This window comes from Gobio gobio (genome assembly GCF_949357685.1).
Source record: "Gobio gobio genome assembly, chromosome: 16".
In the NCBI taxonomy this organism is placed as follows: domain Eukaryota; kingdom Metazoa; phylum Chordata; class Actinopteri; order Cypriniformes; family Gobionidae; genus Gobio; species Gobio gobio.
The window spans coordinates 3,299,204-3,319,398 of NC_137109.1; the positions used below are offsets into that span (position 1 = coordinate 3,299,204).

The 20,195-nt window shown below is 39.2% G+C and overlaps 2 protein-coding genes across 2 annotated transcripts in view; one reads left to right on the forward strand and one right to left on the reverse strand.

Annotated features, from left to right (window-relative positions):
• Nucleotides 1-3,693: 3,693 nt before the first annotated feature.
• dusp1 (dual specificity phosphatase 1) lies at nucleotides 3,694-7,764 on the reverse strand. The gene is made up of 4 exons (XM_079839650.1): nucleotides 7,183-7,764; nucleotides 6,638-6,777; nucleotides 6,329-6,548; nucleotides 3,694-4,624 (listed from the first exon to the last, which is right to left on the reverse strand). The coding sequence occupies exons 1-4, from the start codon at nucleotides 7,550-7,552 to the stop codon at nucleotides 4,281-4,283; spliced, it is 1,074 nt and encodes a 357-aa protein (XP_079695776.1). The 5' UTR covers nucleotides 7,553-7,764; the 3' UTR covers nucleotides 3,694-4,280.
• Nucleotides 7,765-13,302: 5,538 nt separating this feature from the next.
• The window catches only part of ergic1 (endoplasmic reticulum-golgi intermediate compartment 1), a 38,150-nt gene continuing 31,257 nt past the window's right edge, over nucleotides 13,303-20,195 (forward strand). The window contains exon 1 of the mRNA XM_079838932.1: nucleotides 13,303-13,572. Coding sequence (XP_079695058.1) covers nucleotides 13,553-13,572 — 20 coding nt within the window. The 5' untranslated portion in view covers nucleotides 13,303-13,552. The remainder of the gene's footprint in view (nucleotides 13,573-20,195) is intronic.

Here is a 20,195-nt window from a genome sequence, read left to right on the forward strand (position 1 = left end):
AAACGGACGGACAGATAGATAGATATATAGATGGATGGATGGATGGATGGATGGATGGATGGATGGATGGATGAACGGACGGACGGACGGACGGATATATAGATATATAGATGGATGGATTGACTGGTATATTATAATCTGAACTGGCCTTGATTCAGGGCTTGTATCGCTGCCAGTGTTGTGCTAATGTCAGAGTCTCCATGACTGTGGCTCGTGTGAAACCCCAGCGCACTCACAGAGGCTGAGGCTCAGGACACCGTGTGCTTGGCCCAGTGCTGAGAGAGCTGCAGTCGTCACACTTTTCCCAAACGCCTCGCAGCTGCTCCTATTGTGGTCTGTGAAGGGCTTCAGCGGGGCCCGCGCTCCTCGGCCCCCCGCCTGCTGTCCGCCCGCCGGCCCCTAAATCAGCTCAATGAGACTGAGCTGGGACCATTGAAGACACTGATCCTCTATGAGTGCCAGCGCCGGATTCCAGTGCACACGCCAACCCGGGTCAGAGGGACTGCCGGGTCAGGGTCAGGGTCAGAGATATCTGAAGCGTTCACACGGGCAGGAGTTCCAGCTCACACAGTGAAGTCAGCTGAAGGCGCTCATCTGTCCTGAGACTGGAACACAGCGACCCCGCCACGGATCTGGACACTTTACTGACTTTGCATTGGATCACAAATCTCTGTAATCTTTGGTAGATATCTCCTCATATAAACATGACATATCTGAAGGGTTTTAAACTTTCTTGCTTTGCAAAGATACAAAAGCCTAAATAAAAATGAGCTCAAGACTCGCTCCAGGAGAACTGTAATCCTCAACTCAGGCCAGATTTTGCTTTGTTTTTATATCTTCCAAACATAAACATTTTGAGAATCGTGAAGTTTCACTGGCATTGCTAACAAATGCTGAAACGTTGTGACAATAGGTCATGAGCAGTGTTGGGGAAACGCATTACAAGTAACTTGAGTTATGTAATAATATTACTTTTTCAAGTAACTAGTAAAGTAACGCATTACTTTTCACATTTACAACAAAATATCTGAGTTACTTTTCACATTAATTTGAATTCAGAGGTGTGTGTGTGAACATGATGGTTATTGTAGTTCTAGACTAAATGTGAGCATTTATTTATCTCACTTGCACAATAAAGATTCTGTCCTCCTCAAAATGAATAAAATCAGTCAAATGCAAAATCAGAGTACTATGCAAACCTCCAATAATTAAATGTTAAATAAAAAACTATTTTTATGCATAATCTACCTTTATATTTAATTGACCAATGTCTTGCTGCTGAGCTTTGATGATGAAAATTACTAGATTTTTTGTTTTTATTGGTAAAACGTTTTTCTCCTGCGTCCTCTTCTCCATTATCCAGAGCTGCGCCCTCTAGTGTTCATGAGGGAATCTGCATCTTCACCTCAGCCTGGGGCGCATTATTTATATTGTGGTATGAAGAGGTCTTTACCGTTGCACAAAAATATCACTTTTTTGTTATAAACAAAAACAAGCCCAGCCCAGGTGAGAAAAAGTAACGCAAAAGTAACGTAACGCATTACTTTTCTTAAAAAGTAACTAAGTAACTCAATTAGTTACTTTTTAAGGGAGTAACGCAATATTATAATGCATTACTTTTCATCTGAGGTCACATAGCAAGTGCACTGATACTTACTGTGCGTTCACAGAGAGTCCAACTTCGCTCTGGCGGTCCTCCTGCAATCGACGCTGTAGAAAGATTCGAGGACGCGTGGATCGAATGCTTGGTCTTTATTTAATTGAATTTTAAGGGGGTGCAAAGCAAACACTCATGTTGTTCGGCCTTTGTGCAAACTGACCACAGGTAGGGTATACCAACTGTATAAGATAACCTCATGAAATCATTTAAATGTGAAAGTAAAAAAAAAACAGATTGATTGAACTTAACATGTTTGCTACGAAATAAACCAATTAAAGCCATTTGTGTTCATGGTTAAGTGCTAGTATAATTTCAACATGCAGTTAAAGTGTTAGTTCACCCAAAAATGTAAATTGTGTCATTAATGACTGAGCCTCATGTGGTTGGACACCCGTCAGACCTCCGTTCATCTTCAGACACAAATGAAGATATTTTAGTGTAAATCTGATGCTCTGAAAGGCCTCCATTGGCTCAACTTTACACTCTCAAGACCCTTAAAAGACACTAAAGACTAAAGTTACAAAGTCCATCTCACTACAGCGGCTCTACAATAACTTTATGAATCTGCGAGAATAGTTTCTGTGCGCAAAAAAACCCTAAATAACGACTTATATAGTGATGACGATTTCAAAACACGGCCTCATGAAGCTTCGAAGCGTTATGAATCAGTGAGTCGGTTCAGCAGTTTGAAGCGTTATGAATCAGTGAGTCGATTCAGCAGTTTGAAGCGTTATGAATCAGTGAGTCGAATCAGCAGTTTGAAGCGTTATGAATCAGTTAGTCGATTCAGTGGTTTGAATCACCAAATTTCACCAGTTTGGCAGTTTGACACGCGATCCAAACCGCTGATTCGACTCACTGATTCATAACACTTCGAAGCTTCATGATGCCGTGTTTTGAAATCGTCATCACTATATAAGTCGTTATTTAGGGTTTTTTTGCGCACAAAAACTATTCTCGTCCTCATAAAGTTATTTTAGAGCCGCTGTAGTGAGATGGACTTTGTAACTTTAGTCTTTAGTGTCTTTTAAGGGTCTTGAGAGTGTAAAGTTGAGCCAATGGAGGCCTTTCAGAGCATCAGATTTACACTAAAATATCTTCATTTGTGTCTGAAGATGAACGGAGGTCTGACGGGTGTCCAACCACATGAGGGTCAGTCATTAATGACACAATTTACATTTTTGGGTGAACTAACCCTTTAATATTGAATCAGATCTCAGATTGAATCTGACATCTGCAAAGCAACATCATCCATCTCATTAGGTGAGCATTTATGTAGTTGTTTAATATAGGTCTATATTAGACAGACGATAAAAAGAGGAAGGGGAAGATGTGGAGGATGGCAAATAGACTCCAATGGCTGTTCCTTTTTACTTGTTTTATTTATTTATTTTTTACCTGGAGTAGGCCTACTGTTTTCATTAAATGTGTTATCATGATCACATCACACGCATAGCCTTTATAGGCAGTTTTATGAAACAAAATATTTATAAATGGAATGAATAGGACCTGTTATTTTAATTTGATTGATCTCGTGTTTCTGAAATGTTTTTTGGTTTTGAAATGTGTTTCACATTGCTATGGAAATAAGCCTGTTGTTCAAATGAACCTGATTATGCCCTCGGGCGCTTGAGTAAATAAATGAATTAAATATATAGCAGCCGTTGTGTGCAGTAAACTTTCTTTTAACAAGCCCGTTGTACTGATGTGATGACTAGTTATAGTTTTAGTGCTAGTAAGCTTATTTAGAGGTGTGGATTCATTCAGGTAGGACTGTGTGTAGACATATTTTATTATGTGTGTTATGAGGCGGTCCGCAAAATTTTTTGATTACAAATAGTGTGTTTAAAAATGTTTAGTTATTTGGTTTATAGTACATTGAAACTTATTGAAGTGCTAATCTAAGTGAAGTGATGATCTGTTGTCTTTAAGAGCAAACATGGGACCGTTTAAGTGTGTTTTCACATCTATTCTCTAAAAGCAGGGGTGACGTTATCATGATGGTCGTGTTAATGAATGCACTGCACATGAGATGGCATGTATGAAAAAGGTTTATTTGTCAGCAACAAGTATCACAAATATATGAAAAAATATAGCATAAGAAATATATTAATTTAGTCAATAAATAGTCACACATATCAAAACATTCGTGAGAGTCTCTCCTATTAGTAGTGCTTATGGGAGGACTCTCACACACACACACACACACACGAGGTATTTCTATCCGCTCACAGACACACAAACGTCTTGATGATGCGTTTGCGTCCTGGAAAAGGCAAGAGGAATCGTCTTCACATTCATTGTTCAAAAAGACACGATTAGCACCTTCAAGTCTAGCCACTTCTCAGACTACCTTCAAAATAAAACAATCCACATAAAAACAGTCCCTGAGATCCTGTAAGACACGGATTCTTCCAAACACCTGATTATCATCCACAGCGCTGAACACACACACATTTAAAACACAGACTGGGGTTGTGTCACATTTAAAAGTCAAGTATGGACCACTGTGTTAAAATACTAAAACGACCTGAGAGCCAGGCCTCGCCCTCAGCCGTAATACTGGAGATCGCCTCAGGGATCATAGGCGGAGCAGCAGGAGTGTGTGTGTGTGTGTGTGTCAGCAGGAGGGCGAGGTGGTGATGGGGCTCTGCAGGAAGGCCAGTGGGCTGGCGGCGGTGAGCGTGGGGAAGGTGAAGACGCTGCTGCTCTTGCTGAGGGCGGGGCTGGCGGCCGCAGAGGAGCAGGTGGAGCTGGCCAACACCTGGCTCTCGAACTGCAGGAGCTGCCCCATGAAGCTGAAGTTAGGCGAGATGATGCTGCGCCGCTGCTTCACGAACTCAAACGCCTCCTCCAGTCGGACCCGGTTGGTGCGCATCAGGTACGCCAGGCAGATGGTGGCAGAGCGGGAGATGCCCGCCTGGCAGTGGACGAACACTCGCCCGCCTGAGTTCCGCACCGAGTCTGGGGAAGGAGAACAAGAGCTGGTCAGACGCCATTCCTGAGCAACCAATCAAGGGCAAGTTTGTGGTTAACATTTTTGGGGGAATTTGAGGGACAATAAACCGAAATTTGGGGCAAAATAGACCGGAATTTGAGGGACAATAAACCGGAATTTGAGGGACAATAAACCGGAATTTGAGGGACAATAAACCGGAATTTGAGGGACAATAAACCGGAATTTGAGGGACAATAAATCGAAATTTGAGGCAAAATAAACCGATATTTGAGGGACAAAATAAACTGATATTTGAGGCAAAATAAACCGGAATTTGAGGGACAGTAAAGCAGAATTTGAGGGACAATAAACCGAAATTTAAGGCAAAATAAACTGGAATTTGAGGGACAATAAACCGAAATTTGAGGCAAAATAAACCAATATTTGAGGGACAGTAAACCGATATTTGAGGCTAAACAAACCGATATTTGAGGGACAGTAAAGCAGAATTTGAGGGACAATAAACCGAAATTTGGGGCAAAACAAACCGATATTTGAGGGACAGTAAAGCAGAATTTGAGGGACAATAAACCGAAATTTGGGGCAAAATAAACCGATATTTGAGGGACAGTAAAGCAGAATTTGAGGGACAATAAACCGAAATTTGAGGCAAAATAAACCGGAATTTGAGGGACAATAAACCGAAATTTGAGGCAAAATAAACCGAAATTTGAGGCAAAATAAACCGGAATTTGAGGGACAATAAACCGAATTTTTGGGGCAAAATAAACCGATATTTGAGGGACAGTAAAGCAGAATTTGAGGGACAATAAACCGAAATGAGGCAAAATAAACCGGAATTTGAGGAACAATAAACCGAAATTTGAGGCAAAATAAACCGAAATTTGGGGCAAAATAAACCGAAATTTGGGGCAAAATAAACCGAAATTTGAGGCAAAATAAACCGAAATTTGAGGCAAAATAAACCGAAATTTGAGGGACAATAAACCGAAATTTGAGGGACAATAAACCGAAATTTGAGGCAAAATAAACCGAAATTTGAGGCAAAATAAACCGAAATTTGGGGCAAAATAAACCGAAATTTGAGGCAAAATAAACCGAAATTTGAGGAACAATAAACCGAAATTTGGGGCAAAATAAACCGAAATTTGGGGCAAAATAAACCGAAATTTGAGGGACAATATAAACCGAAATTTGAGGGACAAACCGAAATTTGGAAGAAAATAAACCGGACTAAAAGAAATAAATAGACTTTATAGAGCCCTATTGAACTCCATCAGGAAGCCAAAAGCAGTCCCCCTGTGTTGATTCCCCAAACACACATTCAATTGCAAATGACCCTCTACGGCTCTGCTAATGAAGGATCCGTCCCATTAAGGAACTGGAAAAGTTAACGCAGGCAGGAGGGGAAACACAGGCCTGAACACACAATGGGGGGTGGCGGCGCCCCTGATCGAGCGCGGATCTGATCCGAGGCAGCAGAGACACTTCCTTTTGTTGGGGCCGAACAAAGGAAGCAAAGCATTGAGACGGAGCCAGTTGCCCATGAAAGGGTCCGGCCGGGTGTCGTTTAAAGGGGGGACGGAAGCCATGGTACAGCTGGCCGATTGGAGGGAAGGTTTGAAAAACTCAGGATGGGGGTTGGGTCGGCACACGGGGACATCTGTTCCCGATTTCAGGACCGGCTCTGGGAAAATAATGACACTCACCGATAAACTCAATGGCCTCGTTGAACCAGGAGCTGATGTTGGCTTTGTGGTTGTCCTCCACAGGAATACTCTTGTACTGGTAGTGCTCTTCAAAGTGGTTGGGGCAGTTGGAGGAGACGTTAATGAGCGCCGTGATTCCCATCATGTCCAGCATGTCCTTTCGGGAGGCGTGGTAAGCACTGCCTAAATATAGGAACGGCAGGATTTCCACAGGGCCACCCTAAAAAAAACACAACAAGGACATTAGCGCACGCGCTCCCTCATGAGGGGTCTCACCTACAGCCCAGGCTCTGGCTTATAAAGACTCACCTGGTCGTAAAGAGGGGTCGAACAGGACGAATCGGCCGTGCTGGGACGGCATCCGGAGCTCAGAGGCAAACTCAAGCCTTGTGGAGGAACCGACTTCATACACATGTCAGGAAACTCAGAGGAAAACATGTCAAATCCACCTGGAGATGGGAAAATAACTTGTTATTTATAGTGCCAACAGCTGAAGAAAATAAATACACACATACAAGCTGTGTTAACTGGTTAAACGCTCTTAAAAATAGGGTTTTTCACTGTATATATTCCTTTAACATCAAATTAAATGGTTCTTTTAAAGAGACAGTACACCCAAAAAAATAAAAGTGCTGTAATTTATTCGCCCTTAGGTTAAACACAAAAGACTAAGGGTAAACAAACAGTTGATGGAAAAATACTATGGGCCTATAAACATACATTCTTCAAAATATCTCCTTTTGTGTTCAACAGACATGTATAAGTGACGGATTGGGTGTACTGTCCCTTTAAGAACGGTCCGATGAAAGGTTGAACACCGCGAATATAGCATTAAAGTAACTAATATCTCGTACCTTTAAGAAGGAACACACTTGCTCCACACGGATTGCGACAGAGAGCGTTCACTGCGAGCATTAAAGTCCCGTCTTTCTTCACTTCTCCCATCTCCAGACTGCGGTCGTCCAGGAACACGACGCTCTGGTATTCCCCGGACAGAAGCCTGTTCCTGGTGTCCTCGTTGGGCACGATGTGCTCGAGCCCCAGGCCCCCTCGGGCCCTCCGGCGCACTATAGTACTGAAGCGCACGTTACTGGAGCCCGAGATGTGAGCCGAGCTGAAGGAGAAGAACGAGCGGCAGTCCAGCACCAGGCAGTCCGGGTCATCGCCGTCCAGAAGATCCCGAAGCGAGGCCGAGTCGATGGTGGACACTTCCATGATGACCATAGTAGAGAACGATCGCTCTAAATACACAAGGCGAGGTGGAAAACGTCCCTCTTTAACGTCCTTCGAGAGTTTGATCCAGAAATAGTCCGTTGAGCGAGGCTGAAATTCGAATTGTTTTGAAATCTGAGATCTGAGCGGAAAGTTTCTCCTCGTTCTTGTTCTTCTGAGGTGAAAGGCGGCGCGCGGCGGTTATATACTCTGAGCCTCCTCTCGGCGAGGGGCGTGGCGTGCGTCTGATGCCCCGCCCCTTTTGGCCCGTGACCGTAGCGCACGTACGTCAGCGCGATTATCTGATCCTGTCAAAGCCAGTCGACCTCTAACAAACCGAAAGACACCGCTAATCTACCCCAGTTTCCGCGTGGTGTCACTGAGTATGAGTGTTAGTAATGATTTGATGATTTTTTTTTTTTTTTTTGTGTGTGTTGTTTTGTTGTTGGGAGTTTTGAGTGTTAAAATAGTTGACCTTCGACCCATTTATCAGCCATTTTGAGATGATCAGCATTGGTCAATAATGTTGCTGTCTTGGCAGATTTTGGTAGTTGTGTCAGTTCCACTTTTTGATCTTTTATCAATGATTTCACAATGTCATTTTAAATAGCTAAAAGATATACTGTACATGATATGGAAGCTTGTTTACGCCACGGAATAAAACTATTTAAAAGATCATAAAGTCAGAATTTAGTGTTTTAAAGTCAGAATTTCAAGAAAAAAAAATAGAATTTCAAGTTATAAAGTCAGAATTTAAAGTTTTAAAGTCAAAATTTCAAGAAAAAAGTCAGAATTTAAAGTTATAAAGTCAGAATTTAAAGTTATTAAGTCAAAATGTAAAGTTATAAAGTCAGAATTGCGAGATATAAAGTAAGAATTTCAAGTTTTAAAGTCAAAATTTCAAGAAAAAAGTCAGAATTTCAAATTATAAAGTCAGAATTGTAAGTTATAAAGTGAGAATTGTGTGATATAAAGTCAGAATTGTGTGAAATAAAGTCAGAATTGCAAGTTAAAAAGTGAGAATTGCAAAATATGGAGTCAGAATTTCCAGTTATAAAGTAAGAATTGTGAGTTATAAAGTAAGAATTTCGAGTTTTAAAGTAAGAATTTCGAGTTTTAAAGTAAAAATGTCAAGAAAAAAGTCAGAATTTCAAGTTATAAAGTCAGAATTGCAAGTTATAATGTCAGAATTGTGAGATAATAAGTCAGAATTATGAGATATAAAGTCAGAATTGTGAGTTATAAAGTCAGAATTGCGAGATATAAAGTAAGAATTTCAAGTTTTAAAGTCAAAATTTCAAGAAAAAAGTCTGCAATTCAAGTTATAAAGTCAGAATTGTGTGATATAAAGTCAGAATTGTGTGATATAAAGTCAGGATTGTGTGATATAAAGTCAGAATTGTGAGTTATAAAGTCAGAATTTCAAGTTATAAAGTAAAAATTTCAAGTTATAAAGTCAGAATTGTAAGTTATAAAGTCAGAATTGTGTGATATAAAGTCAGGATTGTGTGATATAAAGTCAGAATTGTGAGTTATAAAGTCAGAATTTCAAGTTATAAAGTAAAAATTTCAAGTTATAAAGTCAGAATTGCGAGATATAAAGTCAAAATTTCAAGTTATAAAGTCAGAATTTCAAGAAAAAAGTCAGAATTGCGAGATATAAAGTCAGAATTTCAAGTTATAAAGTCAGAATTGCGAGACAAAAGTGAGCATTTCAAGTTATAAAGTCAGAATTGCGAGACAAAAGTGAGCATTTCAAGTTATAAAGTCAGAATTTCAAGATATAAAGTCAAAATTGTGAGATAAAAAGTTGCAATCCCTTTTTTTACTCATTACTGATTTAATGCTGGTTTTTAATACGAAAGGAACGTGTGCAAGGGCACAGAATATAAGCTCTGCTGGTATTCTCCAATATCAATGATTAAAAATGTTAGAGATCATATTGTGTTTATCTGGTGAAAAGCATGACAAAATAAAACTCTAATCTAACTCATTCATCTCGTTATATAATAATAAAACTATGAATATCATCTTTTAACCCTGTACTATGCCGGCTAGTAACTCTTCCCATGATCATCTGATCATATATGAGCCTCCACTGACAGTCAAAAATGAAGCAATGTTTATAATCGTTCCATGATTTTATTCTCATAATGTAAAATATTATTGAAACTTTCCTCTTGAGTTCAGACGAACAACAAGATGATTAGTGGAGCTGTCATTGTCCTCATAAAAGTTTATACTTTGTTTTTATTGTACAGGAGTACATGGTGTGCAATGCCGCGAGAGCAAAGGCAAACCATAAAAGTTAATCACTGTATAGAAACTTGAGGTCAGGTAAATTTCCATTGAAAAACAAACCAGGCTCAGGTGTATGGATGAGCACATTATTATAAAGACAAGATGTATATCCACTGGCACAGACTCACAAATACACCAATTTCCTGTAAAGTGATTCGACTGCATTCCTCACAGCCGAGAGGGAACATGAGCGTTATTTGGGATTTTTCCATGCAAACTGATATCACTGTCCTTTAAATACAGCTTTATTCAAAACGTAAAAATAATGTATTCATCACAGCTGAAAACAAGCATTACTCACGTAGTTTACATAAGGTTTTTTTCATCTGAAAATATTTTTACAAGAAACAAAATGATGCAGGTCATGACGTCAGAAACTGCATTTGTGAAACTTGAGTCAGATTTGCTCTCCAAATCATTTCTGGTGTTCTCTGACTGAAGAAAAAAAAGTGGAATGTAACAATTTTACTGTTAAAACACGCATGAGTCAGCAGAGACATGCAAACCGCAAGCCTGTTGTGCCCTAGGAAGAGAACACTGTGTTCTGCATCTGCTTCCGCTCGTGCATTACTCACAACATCTTCTGTGATATGTGCAAAAAACACTTATGTGTACATTAAGACTTTCCAAACATCTTCCATCTGGCCACAAGAAGACAAAGCACAAGAAAGAACGATGTTGAATTCATCAAAACACACATTTGAGGGATTCACTTGCATGTTCTGTACATGTTAGAAAGGGAAGTGAAAGAGTGTGATGAACGAGGTTTTTCCTCGGTGTAGCAAATACACATCACTGTCATCAGAATTACGGACAGAGCTGCCTCCAGGCACCCTGGGAAAACACTCTGCATGCCCGATCGCATATTCTCCACACTTCAGTCGCAGATTCTGTATGTGTGTGCCTGAGCTGAAATTTCTAAGATGTGCCCAGATATGACATAGTGAAACACTGCCTCGTTCAAACACAACCATATGGGTACAGTCCTGTAGAAAACACATCATGGAAATATTGTGGAAATGTTTAATATATATATAGGGCCTAAAACAAACTTTTTGCCACACCTGCCAAAGGCCATGAAACTGTGTTTGCAGTAATGACACCAATGAAAACTCACAATTCTCCATTCAAATGTCGACACCACTAAAACTACAAGCTGTAACTAATATAAATTGAAATCATTACTAAAAACAAATAGTCAAATTACAGGCAAAAGCACAAAAAATACACTATAACAAAGATTCAAATGAAATAAACAGTGCGTTTCATGTTTTTCAGGTACAGAAATGTAATAAGCAAATATAAAATATTAATTATTCCTTATTAAAGTCACAAAAGTTATTCAGTCGAGAGCAGTGAGTGCTTTTTCGTTGTCCTTCGTTGTTTGATTTACATTGATGACAGGAATATAGGCGCCTGTCACTTTAAGAGCGAACGCACGGATCTAATACACGGATACACACCTTTCTCAACTGTTTACATTCACTTAACTGTCTTGAGCAAGTGTGGCGCACAAGTCCTAAAAAAGTGAAGCCAAAGCGTGTCAATCGCCCCCTGGTGGCTGGATGCAGTATAACTCATAAACCCCGCCCTCTCCATGTAATCAAATGGGATGTGAGGCAAACTAAACAATCAAGTGACACTTCCAAAGATGGTTTCTGTCATTTTAGATAGTATTTCATCACGCTTATGTATGTTCAAGTGTTCATTTTTAAAATAAGTTTGGTTTTAGTTAGTTATTTGATGCTATAATTGGGGTGTGATGTCATGATTGACAGCTGAGATTGACAGCTTCTCTGAGGGAAGTCACCAACAGACTTTTTTGGGGAGGAGATTGGAGCTTTAACTTTAATTTCTACATTTCCATAGCGACATAATGAGTTGTTTTGCGCGGGTGTGGGCGGGGCCTTTATATCGCGGCTCCTCTTCACGGCAGACTCAGTCCCGAATCAGCACAAGATTTTCGGACATTAGCGGTGTCATGACAAATCGGGTCCTCCCTCCAAATCTGGTCAGTTAATGATAATCCTAAGTATATACACATTATATTAATTTAAAATACACATAGCTTACTATATTATGCGTACGAAAACACATTACCGCATAATAAACCAATTGAACGTCATTTCTTACACTTAAGTGTTAATTAATAAATAATAATAATAGCCTATTAAGTGAATAATTTAACATAATTTATTTGTTTTATTTATAACTGAAATATGTGGACATTTAACACTTAATTTAACACATAATTACATGGTGATTGAGAATATGTGTAAGTGCAAAAGTGTGTAGAATAAACTAAGGCTAATCAGGCTAATCGCTAATCTGTATGCTATGCTATGTATATAAGCTAACTAATACAAACATAAATGGTCATTATAATGTAGTTTAACCATCTTGTTTTACAGTCTATGGTTCAGAGTCGTTCACGTTCGTTCATGTATTGTTAGAATTCATTCAAATGTTACCGACCAACTGGCGAGTGACCGTTTCATACTCGCCAACACCGATTTTTACTCGCACTTGGTGCTTGTGGAGTGTTCTGATTGGTTGTAAAGTGGTCATTGTCAGATGCCTCACATTCGACCGCTCCAGGCACGTCGACGCGCCGCCATTTTGGAACGGTCAACATGGTCATCACTCGCATTAAAACAACACCAGCACTGCGCAGCCTCTGTAAAACCCGGAGAAATAGGATAACCTGTGAGAATATGTTGGTTTGTGTTTTTATATTTGTATTGTTTTATGATGTTAAGATAATGTAATGATTTTTAAGCAATATTTTTACCATGATAAACTAAATCCTAAAATCATCTGCTTCAGTCTATTGAAGATATAGATATGTATACACACATGTAACTACGGCAACTTGCTTTTGAATGTTCACAACAAAGCGCGTTCACGACCGGTTTTGACCGTTCTAAAATGGCGGACGGCTGAAACAGTCGCTAATGAGGCATCTACGTGGTAATATAGGCTACTTACAAACTACTCTAGTGACATACAATTATTGGTAAATTAAAAATTAGTTATATGTGAAGTTGTGAAACCTCAAAATTCAGGTATAAACACAAGATAAATAAATGGCACACTTATTAATTTCCAATATTTCCGATTTCATGATGTGTAATGCTGGGGTAACCATAATCCCACAGTCAGTCTGTTCCCATTCTGAAATATGCGATTTCTTCTATTTGAGCCACAGATGTGTGTCACAACTTCTGTTGAGTTTCAGTCTGTTGTGAAAAATCACCTTCTAATCCTGTATTAAGTTATTTTCTAAGCCTGAGTATTATTATAACGAGATAAAGAACAGAGGAAAACACTTTATTACACAGGAAGAACAGCAGATTTACGGTTTTATTGACTGTGTTGTTGTTGTTGTAGAAACTGTTTTGACGGTTGGACCACATAAGCGGAAGGAAAAGCGCTCAGATGAGCTGTGGTTCCGTGTCTCCACGGGCAACGCGTCAAGTTCGCACGACACAACTCATTTCTTAACCGGACGCAGATTCACGTCGCTCGACCAATAGGATTGTGCAAAGCGTCCTAAGCGGATGTCACATCCGGTCTGAACAGCCGGCAGGATTGAAGGAAGAGTCTGGAGTAGCCACTTACCACAAGTGTCGTTTATTTTTAAACACTTTGAGAGTGTATAATACAGCATTATAGTATAACACACTTGAGCTGATTATTCGCGCAGGCGCAATGACTTTCGATGTGCGGAGGTGAGTCGGTCGCTGTGTTTTTCCCTCTAATGCATGAATCAAACGCGACACGATGCTAGTGTCCCAAACCCTAGTGCGCTGCCTACTTAGGGAGGATCCGCGCGCTCGCAGCGCGTCTAGTGCTGTCTGGATAGGGAGCGCGCTGGGGTTTAACACACGACCAATAGTTCCATGGACTACAGAAGAGAGAAAACACTTTCTCAAATGTCTAAATGTTCTTTAAACTGCTCTTGACGAGTATCTAAAACTGATGGTATTTGAGTCAGGTGCAGTTGACAAGTTTTTAGTCGAGTTAAGCACATCAAAGTTAGTGCATGTCAGTTTTTCATTAGACAACTTTAATAATCAGTTGATTGTACTTGAACTGTTGCTTTTTGTGTCTCCTGTTCTTGCGATTAATGACGCGATTAATTGCGATTAATCACATCTAACATACAAGTTTGTAAATGTGTGTGTGTGCTGGGGAAAAATTATTCGCGATTAATCGCATCCAAAATAAAAAATTGTGTTTACATAATGTGTGTGTACTGTGTATAATTACTATGTTTATATAAATACACACACATATATGTATATATTTAGGAATTTTTTTATATATAAGATACATTATATTTACAGTATATACATGCAAATATTTCTTAAATATATACATGCATGTGTGTATTTTTATATATATATATATATATATATATATATATATATATATATATATATATATATATATATATATATATATATATATATATATTATACACAGTATACACACATACATTATGTAATATATATATATACATATATATACACACACATACATTTACAAACGTTTCAAAGATTCGGCATCATGTAATATTAAGTAGCAAAAACTGTTTTCAACCGATGGTAATAATAAGCATAATTGAGCACCAATAATAACTGATAATAATTTAGCATCAGAATGATTTCTGAACACGTTAAGCTCACTAACTCCTGTTTACACTGGTTACAGTTATGCAAATATAAAACAGGACACACAACATTATGAAAATTACATTCATATCATCACGCCATGAGTTCTGCTGCTATAAATCATTCATCTGAGGATTGATTTCCAGAAATATACTTTTTTGGCTCACCAATGCTGTGTTTATTTGATCATAAATACAGTAAAACAGTGAAATATTATTATAATGTAAATCAGCTGTTCTCTTTGTGAATATATAGTAAAGTCACTATTCCTGTGAATTTATAATCATTACTCCAGTCTTCAGTGTCACATGATCCCTCACTAATCATTCTGATGCCAAATTATTATCAGTTATTATTGGTGCTCATGTATTAATAATGGCTTATTATTATCAGTTGTAAACAGTTTTTGCTACTTAATATTACATGGTGCTGATTATTTGATGAATAGAAAGTAAAGAGAAAAAATCATTTATTTAAAACGGAAATCTTTTGTTAGATTGTAAATGTCTTTACTGTACATTGTGTGACACACACACACACACACACACACAGTGTATATACACACATTTACAAACTAATATGTTAGATGTGATTAATCGTTTCTAACATTTTGTGAATGCATATATAATGTGTGTGTGTGTGTGTGTGTGTGTGTATATATATATATATATATATATATATATATATATATATATATATATATATATATATATATATATATATATATATATATATATATATATATATTAGTGTGTGTGTGTGTATATACACACATGCATAGATTATATAGTTACAAACATTGAGTGTACATTTCCTGAAGAAAATGTGAGTGGTGCTTGGTGGCAAAACTCGGCACTCGGTTGCTAGGGTGTTTTTAGGCGGTTGCTAAGGTGTTCTGGGTGTTTTTAGGCGGTTGCTAAGGTGTTCTGGGTGATTGCTAGGGCGTTGCTAAGGTATTCTGGGTGGTTGCTAGGGCGTTGCTAAGGTATTCTGGGTGGTTGCTAGGGCGTTAATTGTGATTAATTGGTTTGACAGCACTAGAAAAAAATCGTACTAATCACACATTTTTTTACTAATCACACATTTTTTAAAATGTTTTTTATCTTTATTGTTTTGCGTCACATTTCTTAAAGTCGAGAAAAATCTGAAAAAACTTTAATCTGTTATGCTCTAGTTTAATACAGTCTTATTGTCAGAAGCTGTAGTGTAATCCAAACGGTCTTCATTCTGCATTAGTAATGTGTAATAACGTGTGTAATTTATTATTCATATGTTCCCCAGATGAAGTAAATATTAAAGTAGTCCATCATCCTCATGAGACGCTAATATGACGTGATTGTGAATGAATGGATTGTGTTTCCTGTCTCTTGCGGCGGGTAAAGTTCGACCGGTTTGTTCAGAGAGTTGTTATTCGGGTGTTTTAGCAGCCAGAGTTTGCCTTGACACACACTGAGCGTGTGCAGATGAGGACTGCTGCAATGTTGCATCAGAATACTCTGATATCAGTTGCTATGGCGGCAACACAACCATGTGTCCTTGTTTACAGTCACACTTCCTTTCAGCTCATCTGTAGACTAATCTGAGCGCCCATGAAAGTGCCAGTTAAACCGCCAGCATGCACACTTCCTCTTTCGAGATGTGCTTGCCTCATAAACCTCCTGCGGTGTAGAGTTTAGATTCTCTGCCTGAGCCAGAACTTGACCCGATCCGATCCGCGGGCCGATATTTCCCACCGCTGTCCCTTGATCAAGCATTTGTGTTCTTTTAATCATTACTTTATTAGCCTGGGTGGGCAGAAAGCTATGCCATAATCAGAAATCATTTCTATATTTTTAGCAAAGTAAGGCTGTGTTCACACTTGGCGTCTTTTTTGACAAGAGCGCTCTTTTAGTAAAAAAAAAGCTGTCAGCGCTTGGTTCAAAATAGCAGCCGAGGGCGTGTGTTGTTAACAAGAGTTCTGTGGTGCAGAAATACAACATGTCTTGATGAGAAACACCCTGCATAATTTAAAAACACTACTGTTATTGTGTCTCAAAATGTAGTTTTAAGACTTTTTCAGGTGAGAATGTAGTGGTTTAAAGCTCAAATCTGTGGTTTGTTTATAAAGAGAATACAAATCGTTTTGACTGAGGGCGAAACGTTTCATATTTATCTTTTAACTAGCCGACTAGCGCTGACTTTGTGTGACTGAATTGTTTGCTTTTTTTTATTGTATAGCTTCTTATACCTTTACTTATACTTTTATAATGGCTATTGATCACATATACACTGACGGTCAATGACAAATAAGAAAAATAATACTTTTTTTAAGATAAAAAAAAGAATAATTTAAGGCAAAAGAGGTTTTAAAATGCATTTTTATGTCCAAAAAATTAATGCTGTTGATTCATATTGGTTTTACAGCTTTTAAGACCGCATTAATTCATTATTAAACAAGATTTCTGATTTTACCACCCAGACCATATTCATTTAAAATAATATACATATACAATATACATATGAATCATTGTAAAATGCATATCACATGGTAAATTGCCCTTTTAGTCCAATTCATATAAACGGACACTTTTCTATGTGTTCAGAACACAATTTTCCATAAGGAGTTTTTATGTTTTTTAATTATTTGTATAATGGTTTACATTTATGTGTCTTACTTCATTGTGCAATTGCAGTGGGAATTGATACTTTTAAATGTAAATTTGCTGGTCGCACCACCTGACATTTTAGGACTTTGAAACACCACAACTCAAAAATTCAATTGATTAAAAAAAATTCAAAAGAGTATCTTATAAAGGAAATATTGTAGATCAATTTGATATGTGACATGGATTTAATTATTTTAATTTTTTTTTCGGAAAATAATGAATTCGGACACACAAAATGCATGTCATTGACCCATTTAACAAAAGAGACTGGGTTGTGTTTTGTCACATTTAATTTCATTACAGTGATAATCATATATATGCACACTTATTGTCTGGACCACGTATTAATGTGTTTAATAGTGAAATGACCGAAGAGCCCCAGAGGGTTAATGTGTCGGGTTGGGTTGGGTTGATTTTTTTGGGCCCGATCTAAGCTCTACTGCGGAGTTACACAGTTATACCACAGCACAATCCTACAGCCAATCGAGAACATCTGTCCTAATCCACAGCCAATCGAGAACATCTGTCCTAATCCTACAGCCAATCGAGAACATCTGTCCTAATCCACAGCCAATCGAGAACATCTGTCCTAATCCTACAGCCAATCGAGAACATCTGTCCTAATCCACAGCCAATCGAGAACATCTGTTCTAATCCACAGCCAATCGAGAACATCTGTCCTAATCCACAGCCAATCGAGAACATCTGTCCTAATCCTACAGCCAATCGAGAACATCTGTCCTAATCCACAGCCAATCGAGAACATCTGTCCTAATCCACAGCCAATCGAGAACATCTGTCCTAATCCTACAGCCAATCGAGAACATCTGTCCTAATCCACAGCCAATCGAGAACATCTGTCCTAATCCTACAGCCAATCGAGAACATCTGTCCTAATCCTACAGCCAATCGAGAACATCTGTCCTAATCCTACAGCCAATCGAGAACATCTGTTCTAATCCACAGCCAATCGAGAACATCTGTCCTAATCCACAGCCAATCGGATCAGTGATGGACTGTAAAACAGACGGAGCTGGAGTGCAATACACCTCATCGAATCAGGCCTGCTGTAAAATAAGACACGAGACGTTCGCTTCATCATGGGATGCTTTCATAAACACATGGATGCTGGATTTGCTCAGTGTGTCCAAACGATTGAGTTCAGAAACGTTTGCAGTGTTGAATGAGAAACACATGGCTTTGTTGTTGCTGTGTGTGTGTGTGTGTGTGTGTGTGTGTGTGTGTGTGTGTGTGTGTGTGTGTGTGTGTGTGTGTGTGTGTGTGTGTGTGTGTGTGTGTGTGTGTGTGTGTGTGTGTGTGTGTGTGTGTGTGTGTGTGTGTGTGTGTGTGTGTGACGGATGGCCTCAGCTGCTGGTGTTTGTTGCTGTTGTAACGCAGGGAATAAGAAATATCTGATGAGACATCCGAGCAGTGAACTCCACACAGCCTGAGGGAACAAGTGAATGTTTTGGCTGTTACGCAACAGTGCAAAGCATGTGTTTGGCCTGATCCGTGTGGTGTGTGTGTGTGTGTGTGTGTGTGCAGTGAACGTCTTTGAACAGTGTGCAAGTGTTTTGACAACCAATCCAAGGTGCCAAACTGGCTTTTCCAGCTGAGCGAGTGCATGGTTTTTCTTGCACATTTTCTGCTCCACTAGTAAAGAGATGAACACATACAGGTTTTGTGCAGTCTTCATTAAGGTCCTTTACTGGCATCTAAGGGTGTGTTCACACTTGTCATGTTTGTTTGGATTAAAGTGAACCCTGGTGCGATTGCTGGGTTAGTGCGGTTCATCTGAACACATCCCAACACCAAACAAGCGGAGCGAGACGCTAAAGAGACGGCCTCAGTCCGCTTCCAGACCAACTCTGGTGCGTTTCCTCTGATATATGAACACAACACAGACCAGAGACATGTCAACCAACCAAACACAGGACGTGATGTCACAACATGTGACGCTACAGGTCAGCTGATTTGACGACGTGAAGATCGGCGTATCCACAATGAGTGGAGGGCAAACGTGGAGCAGCGAGAGGTGAAGCCTCATCAATATATGCAGATCTGTGTTTCTGCACACCGGAGGAAATCCTGCTGCGGTTCTCAATGAGCATTGATGAGCTCTTCATGAGTTCTCCGCTGCTCAAAATAAACCCACACGCATGAGATGATGCCGTTTAATCAGCACAAAGCATTGTTCTGAATGTTCGGTGAGCAGCTCTGTCGCGAAATATACGTCATAAAAGCCGACCAATCAGGTTGTGAGCCTGTGCCTTTGGTTCGGGAACTTTAGGTTCACTGTTAAAAATGCCAGTGTGAACGCTAAGCGGACCAGGACTTGTTTTTGTTTTTCGGTCCCGACCAAATTAACCGAACTACAAGTGTGAACGCACCCTGAAGCTGCTCTTCCACCGTCGGGCCGAACGCTTCCGGTTATATTTCCACTTGTGTTGGGAATCGAAAATCAAGACTTAAAGGATTAGTTCAGTTCAGAATGAAAATGTCCTGATAGTTTCCTCGCCCCATCTCATCCAAGATGTCCATGTCTTTCTTTCTTCAGTCGAAATTAAGGTTTTTGTGAAAAACATTCCAGGATTGTTCTCCATATAATGGACTTCAATGGGCCCCAAACGGTTCAAGGTCCAAATGACAGTTTCAGTGCAGCTTCAAAGGGCTTTAAAACAAATTTTGATAGTCCAAATACGAGCGTGGTCATAGATATATCGATAGTAGATGCCTCATTCTATTGATCCGTGCTGGTGCTAATGAGGTATCTATGTATACATCTATGACAACGCTCGTATTTTGACCTCACTCAGCGGAAGTTATGGCGGAGCTCAGAGATGATCATGTTCGTCTGATAAGAGGTAAAATAATAGCATAAATACTGCTGGGTTTCTCTCAGAAACTGATGGTTTGTCTAGATCAGACCCTTATTCATCATCTGGTGTTGTTTAAAGCTGCACTGAAACTGTCATTTGGAGCTTGAACCGTTTGGAGCCCATTGAAGTCCAAAAAACCCTGGAATGTTTTCAT

Excerpts from the sequence above, each read along its gene's own strand:
- dusp1 (XM_079839650.1), bottom strand. The coding sequence starts at position 7,552 with ATGGTCATCATGGAAGTGTCCACCATCGACTCGGCCTCGCTTCGGGAT. Across the intron at positions 6,778-7,182 it reads AAGTGTGTTCCTTCTTAAAG|GTGGATTTGACATGTTTTCC; the intron begins GTACGAGATATT and ends TCCCATCTCCAG. Across the intron at positions 6,549-6,637 it reads CGACCCCTCTTTACGACCAG|GGTGGCCCTGTGGAAATCCT; the intron begins GTGAGTCTTTAT and ends TGTTTTTTTTAG.